We start from the raw sequence: 15,671 nt of genomic DNA, 5'->3' as shown, positions 1-15,671 counted from the left end.
TGATTTTTGATATCCAATGTCTACCTGCCATTAAGCTTCTATGAGAAATGAATGCATTGTCTATTTTACACACCAGGTTTACAGATATTTCCCACCCTTTCCAAGGCATATAGGTTGTACTTTGATGGTCAAAGTAGTTATGACTATGAGATCTGCAGCCATTTTATCTATGAAAGTGAACAAAAAAAATAGATTAATTTCTGCATTCAAGACTTAGCTTTATGAAGCCGGTTGTTAAACACCATCATTCTTGTCTCAGAGCAACTTCATGGATTAATTACTGATCATTACCAAGCTAATTTATTATTGGTTTGTTACACAAGAAAAAATGTTTATGTCTAATTAGACACAATTAGGAGTGTTTTAACTTGGTATGTTTTGTTTACCATTTTGCTTTTTCCCCATATTTCAGGTTGATTAATATTGCAATAATCATGTTTTTGTTTTTGGCATAATGAGCAAATAACAGTTTCACTATGAAAGCATTGTTTGAAATATATGATTTTAAATTAACAGATCTTTAATTGAAGGTTAAAAGGTTTCTAACGGTGATATTTTTTCTTCTGTATGTCTTATGTCATTAGTGTCAGCAGTGTTTTCAATATTGTTTTGTTATTCATTCAATACGCATTAATTGTGATCACTTGCTGTATTATGGTTTTTAGCTCGACTATTCGATAAGAATAAGTAGAGCTATTGCAGTCACCCGAGCGTCGGCGTCGGCGTAACCACTTATGTTAAAGTTTTTGTAATAGTTCAAATATTTTCAAAGTCCATAGACATATGGCTTTGAAACTTTGCACACTTGTTCACCATCATGACCCCAACCTGGAAACAGGAGGAGGTAACTCTATCAAGCATTTTGACAGAATTATGCCCCTTTTTCGACTTAGAATTTACGTTAAAGTTTTTGTAATAGTTCAAATATTTTCAAAGTCCATTGACATATGGCTTTGAAACTTTGCACACTTGTTCAACATCATGACCCCAACCTGTAAACAGGAGGAGGTAACTCTATCAAGCATTTTGACAGAATTATGCCCCTTTTTCGACTTAGAATTTACGTTAAAGTTTTTGTAATAGTTCAAATATTTTCAAAGTCCATTGACATATGGCTTTGAAACTTTACACACTTGTTCACCATCATGACCCCAACCTGGAAACAGGAGGAAATAACTGTATCAAGCATTTTGACAGAATTATGCCCCTTTTTCGACTTAGAATTTACGTTAAAGTTTTTGTAATAGTTCAAATATTTTCAAAGTCCATTGACATATGGCTTTGAAACTTTGCACACTTGTTCATCATCATGACCCCAACCTGTAAACAGGAGGAGGTAACTCTATCAAGCATTTTGACAGAATTATGCCCCTTTTTCGACTTAGAATTTACGTTAAAGTTTTTGTAATAGTTCAAATATTTTCAAAGTCCATTGACATATGGCTTTGAAACTTTGCACACTTGTTCACCATCATGACCCCAACCTGTAAACAGGAGGAGGTAACTCTATCAAGCTTTTTTTTACTATCAAGCACTAAGAATAGTCGAGCGTTGCTGTCCTACCGACAGCTCTTGTTATGCTATTTTGTTCTCACATTTACAAAATTTGAAGGGTATGTTTTGCTTAAGTTCTTCTGATGATATAAATTTTATTCCTCATCATATGAACAGTTTACTGTACTGGTGAGTGTGGTTGTATTAATATAATGTAAGACAATCATGATGACTGATATTTAAAATTTATATTATGATTTAATTTATTCCATTCATATATATATTTTCAGATTGATATTTGAGGAAAAGCAATTGAGTTGGTGAGCCATGGATGGGGGAAAGAAAGTATGGGTTCCCCACGCCACAGATGGGTTCAAGCTCGGGCGTATTGTGGATATTGGGCAAGAATTTATTACTGTCGAGCCTTTTGATGCTCCAGGCACGGTTAGTTGATATTTTGTTGTGAAATACTTCGATAATGATAGAATATTGTTAAACTTTTATCTTTTAGATTCTGATTTAAATTGAAAAAAAATTTTATTCATGGAAAATAATAGTGACTTCTACAACTAGGACCTAGGATCTGAGGTGTGATCATTTGGAAAGAAGGTGCTATCCATCTTTATGTTACATTTTAACTGATATAATAAGAACTTATTTATCTAAAAACATCAATGAAAATATGTCATATATGCCATGAAGTAATATTTTGTTATACAGACATTAAAGGCTATGTATGACCGAGCATTCCCGGCAGAGGAGTACGACAACAAGGATGTAGATGATAACTGTGGACTTATGTACCTTAACGAGGCTACTCTCCTTAACAATCTCAAAATGAGATACCTGAAAAATAAAATCTATGTGAGTATGTCTACTTGTAATTAAACATATTTGTCTTTTCATTTTTCACATTTAAATTGTTAAATAGACATTGACATTTAATCACTGGCTTGCAATATTGCTATTTCTAATCCAATAAAGGATAACAAAAACTTAAATTAAACCTGCAAGTACCTGGAAAATTCTACCAAATTGTTACATTGTACTTTATCATTTCACCCATGAAACTAGAAACTCCCAGTACGACAATCAAACAAAATCATTATGTCAATACAAATTAATTCATTCTTATACTTAATATTATTAAAGCTTTTAATGTAGTAAATACAGAAATATAACACATACATAGATATGATTGAATTATAATGGTTGATTGTTAAGTTGCAATTTAGTTCATGATATGGTTTAAGTTAGTGTGAAAGTGAAACTTTATTGATTTAATATTACTAAATTGTTGCAGACATTCACAGCCAACATTCTAATTGCATTGAATCCCTACGCCAAGATTCCTGACTTGTACTCGTCTGATTGTCGGCATAATTATAAAGGGAAGTCACTGGGAACCATGCCTCCTCATGTGTACTCTATTGGTAAGTTCATATTGTCAAAATCAGTTATTTGTAATAATAATTTGTCAGCAGTTATTTTCCTTGTATATAAAATAATATTGGGCTGCTTATAATTGGAAGAAATGTATTTGTATCTTGATGAAAAATTAGTTCAAAGTACCTAAATTGACTGATGTTTGTAAAGTTTACATGAGAAATCATTGCTTAATGTCAAATATTAGTTGAATATTTTGGTTTTTGGCATTTTATTCTGTTATTAAAACTCTTATTGTTAAATGATCTTGACAATGAAAAAACTTGATGGTTGTTTCTGAAATTTTCATACTATATTTTACCATTTTTAGCTTTACATCCTATTACATAAAGAGCTGATGTAATTAGGATATTTAAACAAACAATTGTATATTTTTCTTATAGTAATGTATGAATTTATTTCATTCTTAATACACATGTAGGAAAATGATGTCATACTAAGCATGGCACAGAAGGAGGGGGCAGTAAGATAAGATTTTCTAGCAGTGGTGTAAACACTAGAAAATCCTGTCTGATATGCAATATGCATATAGGTTAAAATTAATTCTTAAGTGGTGAAGTGATTGTGGCATTTTTTCTATATTACATTATATTAATAGATATTTTACCATTACAGCGGATAAGGCATTCCGTGACATGAAGGTAAACAAAACCAGTCAATCTATCATCGTGTCGGGAGAATCTGGTGCTGGTAAAACCGAATCTACCAAATATATTCTCAAATATCTAACAGACAACTGGGGAACTAAAGCTGGTCCTATAGAACAAAGAATTGTAGAATGTAAGTCAAACTATTACTGTATATGACAATCTGATGATATATAACTTTGTTGTTCAAATTGTTTTACATGTACTTCCTTAATGTATTTGTAAAATGATGAAGCAGTTACTCTTTTGAATCTAACTGTCCGTTACTAAGTACCAAGTTGTATAAGTGTAAGTTAAAGCAGCCAAAGACTGATTACTGTGTCAGAGAAGTTAAGTGAGACTAATGTGGTTACTGTATCAATACATGTATGATAACTATACAAAACAGATAACTGTATCACAGTTCATTAACCAGCCAAAATGTTCCCTCTACTAGTACTAGGGTAAGTTAACCAGCCAAACATTTATATCAGGTTTTGTTAACCAGCCAAAATACTGTATCAGGTTTAAACCGTTTTTGTGTCGCCTCTACGGAGTAGTGGCGACATATAGGGATCACTTCTCCGTCGTCTGTCTGTCCGTCTGTCTGTCTGTCCGTCCGTCTGTCTGTCCGCCCGTCTCAAAACTTGTCCGGACTACTCCTCATAAACTACTGGTGCAATTTCATCCAAACTTTACAGGAATGATCAGTACCAAGTCTAGTTGTGCATATTGTCAGGATTTTCCGGTTCAATGATTTTTGTCAGAGTTATGGCCCTTTAATAATTTTTAATTTAAAGTTTGTCCGGACTACTTCTCTTATACCACTAATGCAATTTCAATGAAACTTTACAGGATTGATCTGTAGCTCAAGTCCTTGCGCATATTGCACGGGTTTTCCGGTTGAATGATTTTTGGCCGAGTTATGGCCCTTTGATAAAAAGGTTTCTTTTTCTGTGTGTTGCCAGATACACAAAAGCTTGTCCGGACTACTCCTCATAAACTACTGGTGCAATTTCATCCAAACTTTACAGGAATGATCAGTACCAAGTCTAGTTGTGCAGATTGTCAGCATTTTCCGGTTCAATGATTTCTGTTTAAGTTATGGCCCTTTAATAATTTTTATTTTTAAAGTTTGTCCAGACTACTTCTCTTATACCACTTATGCAATTTCAATGAAACTTTACAGGATTGATCTGTAGCTCAAGTCCTTGCGCATATTGCACGGGTTTTCCGGTTGAATGATTTTTGGCCGAGTTATGGCCCTTTGATAAAAAGGAGTTTTTTTCTGTGTGTTGCCAGATACGCAAAAGCTTGTCCGAACTACTCCTCATAAACTACTGGTGCAATTTTATCCAATTTTACAGGAATGATCAGTACAAAGTCTAGTTGTGCACTGTCCGTCTGTCCGTTCGTCTGTCACAAAATTTGTCCCAACATGAAATTGGCCATCATGAGGCGACACATGTGATTACTGATCGCTCTTGTGTTAACCAGCCAAAATACTATATCAGAGTTTGATAACCAGCCAAATTCTGTATCAGGAATGTTAACCAGCCAAAAGTGAATGCAAGGACTTTTTGTACAAGTTGAATAACTTCATCTATGACTTTGAAACTTGATATGTTGCTGCATCTTGATGAGTTCTGCCTGTCACAGGTCAAACTCCATGTGATCTTGTGACCTTTACTTCAAATTACTATCCAGCACTGAGATAGGTGGACTGCACTGCTTCTCGACTGTCTCTTGCTTTTGGAGTGTTCAAATATATCTTTAATATGATAATTATGCTCACTCTCATTATATTGCCTTAAGGATATTAGGTTACAGATATTAGGTAGCTTATTACTCTTTATGTTGTAAGGTTAGACATAATAAATGATGAACAAACTGGCAAACAGTATTAGTTTGTCTCCCAATCATTATGAAATTGTATTATTGTTTGCAGCTAATCCATTATTAGAAGCGTTTGGTAATGCAAAGACAGTCAGAAATAACAACAGTAGTAGATTTGGAAAGTTTATAGAAATCCATTTTGATGGCAAGGTAAGTTAATCAGTGTTTAATCCTTGCCATGCTAAATACACTAATAAGTGTTCTTGTCCATTATTCATCTTGACAAAATCATTTTTTAGGAAGATATTTTATAATGAATAGTGAACAGTTCTGACCATGATCTGACAGCATGGATGTGCCAGATGGTCTTGGTCTGGGATTCTCACATGTGTAGAATCTTGCCACCAGGAGGCAAAGGGTTAAATAAGAAAAATGTTAACCTAAGAACCTTTACCTTGTTGAGATTGTTAAGCATTTGCTGTGAGTGCATAATACAAATAACAAATAATTCTGACACTACTGAATGAACAGTTATATCTTGTTCAGGATAAAACACACAACCTGTTTTTTTCCACTTGAATTTGGTTTTGAACTATGTAAAAAATTGAAGTCTATTGAGGCAAAATCAGCAAGTGAAGAGTTAAGGTCCCTGCATGATTCTTATTTGTATTCTCACTTATTTGTATTGGTTTATCCTAGCAAGGAAGGTTTAATTTTAATTTACAGTAAATATTCAGACAAGAGAATAGAGTCTGTTCAGACTGTAAAGATGAGGTGGCTTGCCCACCCTGCTGTTTTTGTCAACTTTTGCATTCAAAATTTATAGAAAAATATTTAGAAATTTTCCATTTGTATTTGTTAACTAAATGGTTTTATGATACATTTGTATTGTGAAAGTAAAAACGAACAGCCACTCCAGTTTTCTCTTACTGTGATTCAATAAGACATGACAGGAATATACTGCAAAGAAAATATAGTATTAGATAAGAAGTTATCTTATTTTTCATGTTTTATTTCAGAATTTTGTGGCAGGAGGTTTTATATCTCACTACCTATTAGAGAAGTCCCGTATATGTGTTCAGAGCAAGGAAGAGAGAAACTATCATATATTTTACCGGATGTGTGCCGGTGCTCCACCAGATCTCTTCAAGAAACTACATCTTGCTGCACCAGACCAGTTCTATGTATGTCTGAGTAAAGGTTTACTTGAATTAATTAGTAGGAAGTGAACTGGGTTCAGTTTAGTCACTAGGTGTTTTATGAATTAAGTGATAAATGGTAATTGACATGATATCTCAACACGGTGATGAGCAGATTCCATCCCATTGCTGTACAGGGTCAAGGTCACCCTTGAAGGTCCAGTGTCAATCCACACAATAAAAATTGGATACTCAATTAAGATTTTTTTTTCAAACGTAGCTCAGATGTTCACTTAAAATAATGATAAGATAGACATACATGAGAGAAGGTAGGGGTATTCATCACTCCTCTTATAGCAGTAGATCAGTTTAGTTTAGAAGTACATGCTGTAAGTATGGTTAAATCTATGTTTGAATATAGGTGTAGTCAGTACTGTTTAGATTAATTGTACAAGTATGGGACTTTGTTTAGTGTAGGTGCATTTTGACAGAATTGAATCATGTTTAAGGGCTCCATATATTCAAAAAAGAAGGGTGAAAAGTGAAAATTGTATAAAACAAAAATCAAAAAAGGGTTGTAACTGGTCCTTTTTTGATGGTATTGTTGTAAGAAAATTGATATAAAACTTTTGGTTTTTATAAATTTCTTGTTGACATCCTATCCTTGAATGTTCACTGTTTTTATATTTACTAAGTTGTATTGTCGGAGGTTTGTAAAAAATGAAAATTGTCGCATCTGACAAGATAAGAATATGTATGATATACATGTTGATGATATAGTAACTTGTATTGTAAATGGTGGTCTTCTCATACTAGATGGTTTAGTATTGTACAGTGTTGTATACCTGTGTTATGTTGTTTAAATATTGTCAGCAATTTCAATTTGTCAGCTGAATTTCATAACGAAAAATTAGAGATAAAATATGAAGAGTCCTGTAACAAACAATTGTATGTAAACAAAATTCACACTTTTTTAGCTTTTATATTTATATAATAGGGAGAGCTAACCTTCTCATCTGTCTGTCAGTGTCTGCATCACACTTAGTTCAGTTTTTGTACCACCCCTTCTATTGTCTAGCACACTTAGTTCAGTTTTTTGTACCGCCCCTTCTATTTTCTACACCCTTTGAGATATTGCTTTGAAATTTTCAATACTTGTAAGTGACCATAATCTCCACTTCAAGGCAAGAGGATATGATGATGTCATGGATTTTGACAAAATTATGCCCCTTTCTTTACTAAGAATTTCAGTAAAGTTTTTTTGTACTACCCAACTTATTACCTATACCGTTTGAGGTTTTGCTTTGAATACTTGTTAGTGATTGTCATCCAGTAAAACTTCTAATTGTCAAGTAGCTGATATGGACAGCTCTTACAACTACAGTCTGTGCTTTACTATATTTTAATATTATAATTCCTGCTGTTGTATAAAAAGCCATCAAAACTTCCCATGTTATTGTTGTTCTTGTTATGCTACCAAATTCCTGTGTAAATGTTTTTCTGAATTTTTGCATGATTTTAGTATCTGTCTCGTGGAAACAGTCAGTATTTTACTACAAGAGAAACAGTGAAAACCCTTGGTAATGAAAGGAAAAGTCAAATGGTAAGTAGACTGCATGAAACACCTTGTTTTTATGTCTGCTGCTAAAACTGTTGTGCTTAAAACATGATGTAATTTACTTAAAAGTCAGCACAGCAAGACTGTTTGAGTGTAAGCTGTTTTTACAAGTAAAATAAGATATTTTTATAGCAGTGATTTCTGCATAGAAAATAGCAGTTTCTAGTGTACAAATAAAGATTTATTGGTATAGAAATAAGAATATAAAATAGTAGAAATGTTAATGCTGATATGAGTCTGATAAACAGATTGTTAGCAAGTGCACATCCAATATTATTTTGCAAAACTTCTGATCATTTATTACTCTGGACAAATTTACTTGTTTGTACAATGTTCATAGTATCATCAGAGCAAGCCAGGGGTTATTGAACTATTTTTTTGGTGTATGATGATTGTAATAAGGTTTTCTACAGTATTGAAAATTTGTTCTTTACAGTGATTGGTAAGGATTGCTACATAAATTGCTAGCCTATTTGATGTTTGCTCCATTTCTTCTTTTTTATGCCCCCGCCATATAATGGCAAGGGCATATAGTGTTACCCTGTTCCGTCATTCCGTAATTCCGTCATTCCGTCCTTCCGTCATCATCAGTTTCCGTTCATTATCTTAATAACCGTTGCACATATTGAACTCAAATTTGACATATAGATATGTCATGAGAAAATACAGGCAAAGTTCGAAATTGGTCATGGTTCGATGATTTTTGGCAGAGTTATGCCCCTTTTACTTTGAAAATAATATGGATTTTTCAGTTTCCATTCATTATCTCCCCAACTGTACAACACATTCAACTCAAACTTGACATATGGATATGTCATGAAAAAATACAGGTCAAGTTCAAATTTGGTCATGGTTCGATGATTTTTGGCAGAGTTATGCCCCTTTTACTTTGAAAACAATATGAAATTTTCAGTTTCCGTTCATTAACTCCCCAATGGTAAAACACATTCAACTCAAACTTGACATATGGATACGTCAAAGGAATGCGCAGGTCAAGATTAAATTTGGTCATGGTTGATGATTTTTGGCAGAGTTATGCCCCTTTCACTTTGAAAATAATATGAAATTTTCAGTTTCCGTTCATTATTTCCCCAATGGTACACAAATTCAACTCAAACTTGACATATGGATATGTCATGAGAAAATACAGGCCAAGGTCGAATTTGGGTATGGTTCGATAATTTTTGGCAGAGTTATGCCCCTTTTACTTTGAAAATAATATGAAATTTTCAGTTTCCGTTCATTAACTCCCCAATGGTACAACCTTGACATATGGATATGTCAAAGGAATGCGCAGGTCAAGTTCAAATTTGGTCATGGTTTGATGATTTTTGGCAGAGTTATACCCCTTTCACTTTGAAAATAATATGAAATTTTCAGTTTCCGTTCATTATCTCCCCAATGGTACACACATTCAACTCAAACTTGACATATGAAAATGTCATGAGAAAATACAGGTCAAGGTCGAATTTGGTCATGGTTCGATGATTTTTGGCAGAGTTATGCCCCTTTTACTTTGAAAATAATATGAAATTTTCAGTTTCCATTTATTATCTTCCCAACAGTATTACACATTCAACTCAAATTTGACATATGGATATGTCAAAGAAATACGGAGGTCAAGTTCAAATTTGGCCATGGTTCGATGAGTTTTGGCAGAGTTATGCCCCTTTCACTTTAAAAATAATATGAAATTTTCAGTTTCCGTTTATTATCTCCCCAACAGTATTACACATTCAACTCAAATTTGACATATGGATATATTTTTGGAATGCACAGGCCAAGTTCGAATTTGGTCATGGTTCAATGATTTTTGGCAGAGTAATGCCCCTTTCACTTTGAAAATGATATGAAATTTACAGTTTCTGTTCATTATCAACCCAACAGTGTTACATATTTAACTCAAAATTGACATATGGATATGTCAAAGGAATGCGCAGGTCAAGCTGGAATTTGGTCATGGTTCGATGATTTTTTGGCAGAGTTATGTCCCTTTCATTTTGAAAATAATATAGATACATCTTAGGAATAAGCAGTTTAAGTTGGAATTTGGTCGTTGTTCAATGATTTTTGACAAACTTATCTTTCTTGAATGTTGGAAAAATTTTGAACTTTCAGTTTCACGATCATACTTTTGTGGAAATGTATATAGCCATTATTTTGGCAAATATGCAATATGCTATTTTCAAAAGGTTAAGACCGAATAATTTCAGTGCCTTGAACATTGTATAAAAATGGTTTGTGTTAACATTGAAAAGTTTTAAGGGCTTTGAACGTAGAATGAAAAAAATAATTTGTGCAAACAAATTTGGAACTAAATATTATAACATTTGAAATTTTGGCTGCATGCGGGGGCATCCGTGGCATGATGACACATTTCTAGTTTAATGAACATTTGCCTGTCCATGAGATGTCTGTTTAAATACCTAGCATGAATTTTATTCCCAATCTTGTGTGTTGAAACTGTATTTCGTTTGTGAACGCCACTCTTAAATTAAAATGTTTGTTGACTTCTCTCCTTTCAACACTATTGACAATAAAACTCTAATTAATGGATATTATGTCTCTAGTTTTTGAAGAATGGCAGTCTACACGACCCAGTTTTAGACGATGTACGAGACTTTAAGGTGTGTGACGATGCTATGAACCATCTTGGTATGTCAGAAGACGAGAGGTTTTCTGTATACACGATTGTTGCATCAGTTCTTCATCTTGGAAACATCAGCTTTGAAGACAATCATGAAGATACTAAAGGTGAAATGAATATGATATGTTGTATTAATAAAAATCATTAATATATATTTTTGATAGCAACTTGCAGTCATGATAGTTCAGTAGACTACATATGATGTTACATTGTTGTGATGAAGTTACATTACTTGAAAACAATTGGTTACTATCATTACAGCAAACGTTAGGTAGACTGTTTTATTTGCTATATATGCATCATTCTCCAACTGATTTTATTATACCTCAATATATCCTTCATTGTAAAACTTCCATAGGAATATTTCTTCTATCATCCTGGGGCACATAACTTCTGCATAACCCCGTATTCAAAATATGGATCACTATCAAATAGATAGAAATTATTGTTCACAAAGCTTCATTTCGTAGTTTGAAATTTAATATAGTTATTATGTGCATTCTATTTATTTCCTTCACTGCTTACTATATAAATATTGAAGTTGTAGATCTTTCAGTATAATAAAATAAATAACACACAGCTGTCGGGGTGATAGAGGATATTGGCAACCCTTGAACTGGCATATTACCCCTCGGCTGCATCTCGGGTTATATACCAGTTTTAGGGTTTCACCGTTACAGCCATGTGTTATTTATATAATATCACCCTGTGACATTACCCAGGGTTTTCATTAATAGATTGGCAAATCAAATCAGTGGTTCAAATGCTGTTAAAATTGGTTGTATTCTTTTAGCCTATAGTTTAACTACCCCCTTGAGCCTCTAGCCAAATCAGTTGTTTTAGTTAGCACTCAGTTAAAAAAAAGGAAAACTGATTACCAACATGTGTTTCTAAATTAAACGTTTCTTACTTGATTTTTAGATAGTTATAAAATTAGATTAAACTGGAAGACTAGGCACAAATTTAAAGATTTATTATAAAAAGATTTGAAAACTCATAAGCAAAATACAGAATAGCATTAGGTCGTCTGAATTAGCAAAAATAAGGTTTATAAGAAGATCTGTTTCATATTGTATTGTACATTTACAGGAGGTTGTATGATCACAGCTGCTTCAGAAAGTTCACTACAGATTGCCTCTGTCTTGTTGGGTGTTGAGAAGGAAGAATTGCGGGAAGCACTTGTCACACGTGTGATGCAGGCAACTAGAGGTGGTGTGAAGGGAACAGCCATTAAGTATGTAGCAACTTGATTCAGTTAGGTGTTACATAGTTTTAAAATGTTTAATATACATGCTGTTTGTCAGAAAATGGATGATTTATATGATTCTTTAGCTAGAATAGAATGGAAATATCTCTGAGAATATTATTTGGAATTATCCTTGTTTTGCTGTGATGCTTTAAATTTTTGTTCAAAATACATATAAATGCACATTAATATTGTAGAAATTTAGAATGGTAAATTTCTTTTTCAAAATGTGTTATACATCATCATATAAGATGCAGGGTTATAACAAGTCAACATTTGTGTAAGTTCTTGTGTGATCATGTTTATTTACAGATCTTTAGCCAACAGGGATCATGGAGAAGTTATTATGTAAGAGTCAGGGGTGTCATTAATATCTGATCAATTAAATAGGAGGAAGATGTGCTTACAAATGAAAGATTGATTGAATATAAATTAAGTTAAATAAATCTTAGCCTAATATATGTGTAATAGACTTGTCAAGCATTTACTTTTCAAAGATCCGTTGTTGATGAAAAGGTTTTGAAAAAACTGAAAATTGAGCAGCCTGAAATGTAGTCTTGTCAGATTGCACAAGTTTATTGTTTTTCTGGCTGACCTTTACTTATTGCCTCTAGCTTTATCCTATATTAAAGCAGGCGATAAATAGCACAAGTTTATCCAGGCTGGTTTGGCTCTTAGCTTGTGATATAGGCTAGTCATGTGCACATGTTTTAAATTATGTCTTAGTACATTGATTTATATTAAATAAAGTAAAGTAGAGTATGTTTTATAGTGAATGGATATTGAATGACAAGATTCATTTTGGTGGTTAACAGGGTTCTAATTAAAATGAAAGAAAATGTGTGTGCGCTTTTGTTACTTTATGCTTTAAAGAAGGAGGCTTAAAAAGATTGAAGTATGCGTAACTGCTAATTAGATTCAAAGTGCTTAAAGAATTATACATATTAATATTTGTTGTGCAAAAAGGTTTTAAAAGTTCAGCTTTTTTGCATTTTCCAAGGAGAGTTACAGTAGCTAACAGGTTGAATCTAAGGCATTTTAGACATAGGAAAATAAAATCAACATTTTGGGTGCAGCATTTGTTTAGTGACATGAATATTTTTGAAGTATATCTGTATTAATGACACCCCTGGAACAGAAATAATGTTTGTGTATTTATATATATAACACCTGTGAAGAAATACTATAAAGATTAAAGTTAAAAATTTCTCCCTATGTGCAAATATTCTCAACAAGAGCTTCCTATTGCCAGACTCCCTGTCATTCATGAATATCCTATTGCACCTATTCATGACATCATTCATCAACACTTATTCAGTGCAGTAGAAATTTCATATATCATTTTCATTCCACTACTTTCAAACATTACAAATTCTGAAAAGTGATTGTTACTTTGAATGCTTCCTTGTGTTGTTTTTTTTTTTGTCACACAAAAAAAAGTTTTAAATTGTATTTGTTGAGTTACTTTCTGATACTGATTAAACGTAAAGCTGCATACTATTGCAGTGATGGCATTAAAAGCAAATCATCCGCTCTTGTCTTCAAAATATCTGATGATGATATGATGTTTTGACTGGTCTGACTGAATTTAGACTGGTCTTGATAAATTGAGACCGAGTTTAGACTGGTCTGAATGACTTGTCTGCAGGAATCAAGACCGAGTTTAGACTGGTCTGAATGACTTGTCTGCAGGAATCAAGACCGAGTTTAGACTGGTCTGAATGACTTGTCTGCAGGAATCAAGACAGAGTTTAGATTGGTCTGATTGAATTTAGAAATGTCTGGATGAGTTGTGACTACTCTGAATAAGTTGAGACTGTAATCATAGTTGTATTGGTGAATTTAAATTCATTTTATTGTAAGTATGAAAAGAATAAATAAAGAAGCTTGTATTACATGAAACAAGATGGTGAAGGATATAAACTGACATAAATGTTTATATTGATGGGATATGTGATATTTGACTGACTTAAGATACTTTAGTCTTTTTCATTTACTTTCTTCTAAAGGACTTAAAGGCTTGTGTCTGTGCTTATTGTTGGTATAAACTATACTGCTTGAACTTGGAGAAAGGCATGTAGAACAGTATAAACATTTGCAATTTCTTTTCAACTGCTAGAATTCCTCTCGGGTTTATTTAAATATCATGTTTGTGTAATCAGTATATTTGCCAGATGAAAGAAAATAATTTAAGATATTTGTAAATGTCAGGTAAATGTTCTAGCTTCAAATCAACATTTTGCTGTAAAATCCATTTTTTAACATTTTTAATTTGCAGCAAATGTTTGCCATGAATTTGATTGTTATTTCCGAATGATTCTTTATTGCTTTGGTACAATCAATTATTTCCGAATGACTCTTTATTGCTTTGGTACAATCAAGTCAAGAAGATATTATCATAGTATTAGTTGTTATGTATTTTAATGAAGATCTATTTATGTTCTAATTCTCTTGAAATGAATATTTACCATACAAGTCAACTATATATCCTCCATCCCATTCAGATTGTCCTCTATCACTGCATTTAAACTGATAAAAAACCCAACACAATCCACCTTTGCCATCCATCACTAGTATTGCTAGAACCTGACAAATTTAATACAGAGTTAATACAAAAATCATTGTGTTAAAGCAATACTCTTATGTTACTTGTTTAATTTTTATTACTAACATAGAAAGAATTTGTAAGATAATATTGGAAACAGGTATTGGACATTTACCATGATGAATCATTTTCATGTCATATGTTTGTCTCAGCTTGGTAACCATAGTTACCTGTGTAACATCATAATTATGATGTAAACTTTGTATTATCATTGATTACAGGGTTCCTCTGAAGCAGTATGAAGCCTCCAGTGCAAGAGATGCCCTGGCTAAGGCCACTTATTCCCGACTGTTTGATTACATTGTTCTCAGAGTGAATAAAGCCATTCCATTTGCTAGCTCCAGCAGTTTTATTGGTCTGCTTGATATAGCTGGATTTGGTAAGTGTCTATGGCAATGTTTTTATATTTGTTGAGTGTATTTAAATAGATGTAAGCTCAGATGTGATGAAAGTTTGGAAATGGTGTCCTTCATTTATCTTAGTACTATAAGAGACTCTAGGCATAGTATACACAAATACTACTTGAAAACTCATTTCAGCGATCCATCTTTGATGCAGTTTTAGTAATTAGCCATTTGCCATGAGATTTTATTCTATATTTGAAACCAGAAGCTCTGTAGCTGAATATGGATGAATGATATTTTAATGTTTTCACATGATACCTGTATTTTTGTAGAGTATTTCCAAGTGAACAGTTTTGAGCAGTTTTGTATCAACTACTGTAATGAAAAACTCCAGCAGTTTTTCAATGACAGAATTCTAAAGGAGGTAAGAAACAAACTCCATTACTTTGTATGCAAAAGTTTTATTTATACTTTGACATGTCTTACATGTGAGAAGTTTTGAGTTTGATCACTAATGAAGACTTAATCAAGTACCTCTATAAAAATAGTAGCTTACTGGCTTGTAGCTTCTGTGTTTGATGCCAGTAATAAGAAGACAGTATTAGGATTGCTAGGTGTTGTATCTGTATGATACAGGATGAGATGTCAATGTTTAAGCATAATGTTGAAG

General features: G+C 32.9%; 1 protein-coding gene across 1 annotated transcript in view; it reads left to right on the top strand.

The window, feature by feature from the left end:
* LOC132713024 (unconventional myosin-VI-like) overlaps window positions 1-15,671 on the top strand; it is a gene marked incomplete at its 3' end in the record, with an annotated part of 45,274 nt that overhangs the window by 14,875 nt on the left and 14,728 nt on the right. The window contains exons 2-13 of the mRNA XM_060695466.1: window positions 1,785-1,938; window positions 2,215-2,358; window positions 2,798-2,927; window positions 3,556-3,720; window positions 5,515-5,612; window positions 6,422-6,586; window positions 8,064-8,144; window positions 10,730-10,913; window positions 11,896-12,040; window positions 12,365-12,400; window positions 14,879-15,036; window positions 15,334-15,425. Of these exons, the coding sequence (XP_060551449.1) occupies window positions 1,822-1,938; window positions 2,215-2,358; window positions 2,798-2,927; window positions 3,556-3,720; window positions 5,515-5,612; window positions 6,422-6,586; window positions 8,064-8,144; window positions 10,730-10,913; window positions 11,896-12,040; window positions 12,365-12,400; window positions 14,879-15,036; window positions 15,334-15,425 (1,515 nt within the window). The remainder of the gene's footprint in view (window positions 1-1,784; window positions 1,939-2,214; window positions 2,359-2,797; window positions 2,928-3,555; window positions 3,721-5,514; window positions 5,613-6,421; window positions 6,587-8,063; window positions 8,145-10,729; window positions 10,914-11,895; window positions 12,041-12,364; window positions 12,401-14,878; window positions 15,037-15,333; window positions 15,426-15,671) is intronic.

This window comes from Ruditapes philippinarum, unplaced genomic scaffold (genome assembly GCF_026571515.1).
Source record: "Ruditapes philippinarum isolate M1 unplaced genomic scaffold, ASM2657151v2 ctg1367_1_1_1_1, whole genome shotgun sequence".
Lineage (NCBI taxonomy): Eukaryota > Metazoa > Mollusca > Bivalvia > Venerida > Veneridae > Ruditapes > Ruditapes philippinarum.
This window is presented reverse-complemented; position numbering and strand designations above follow the sequence as displayed.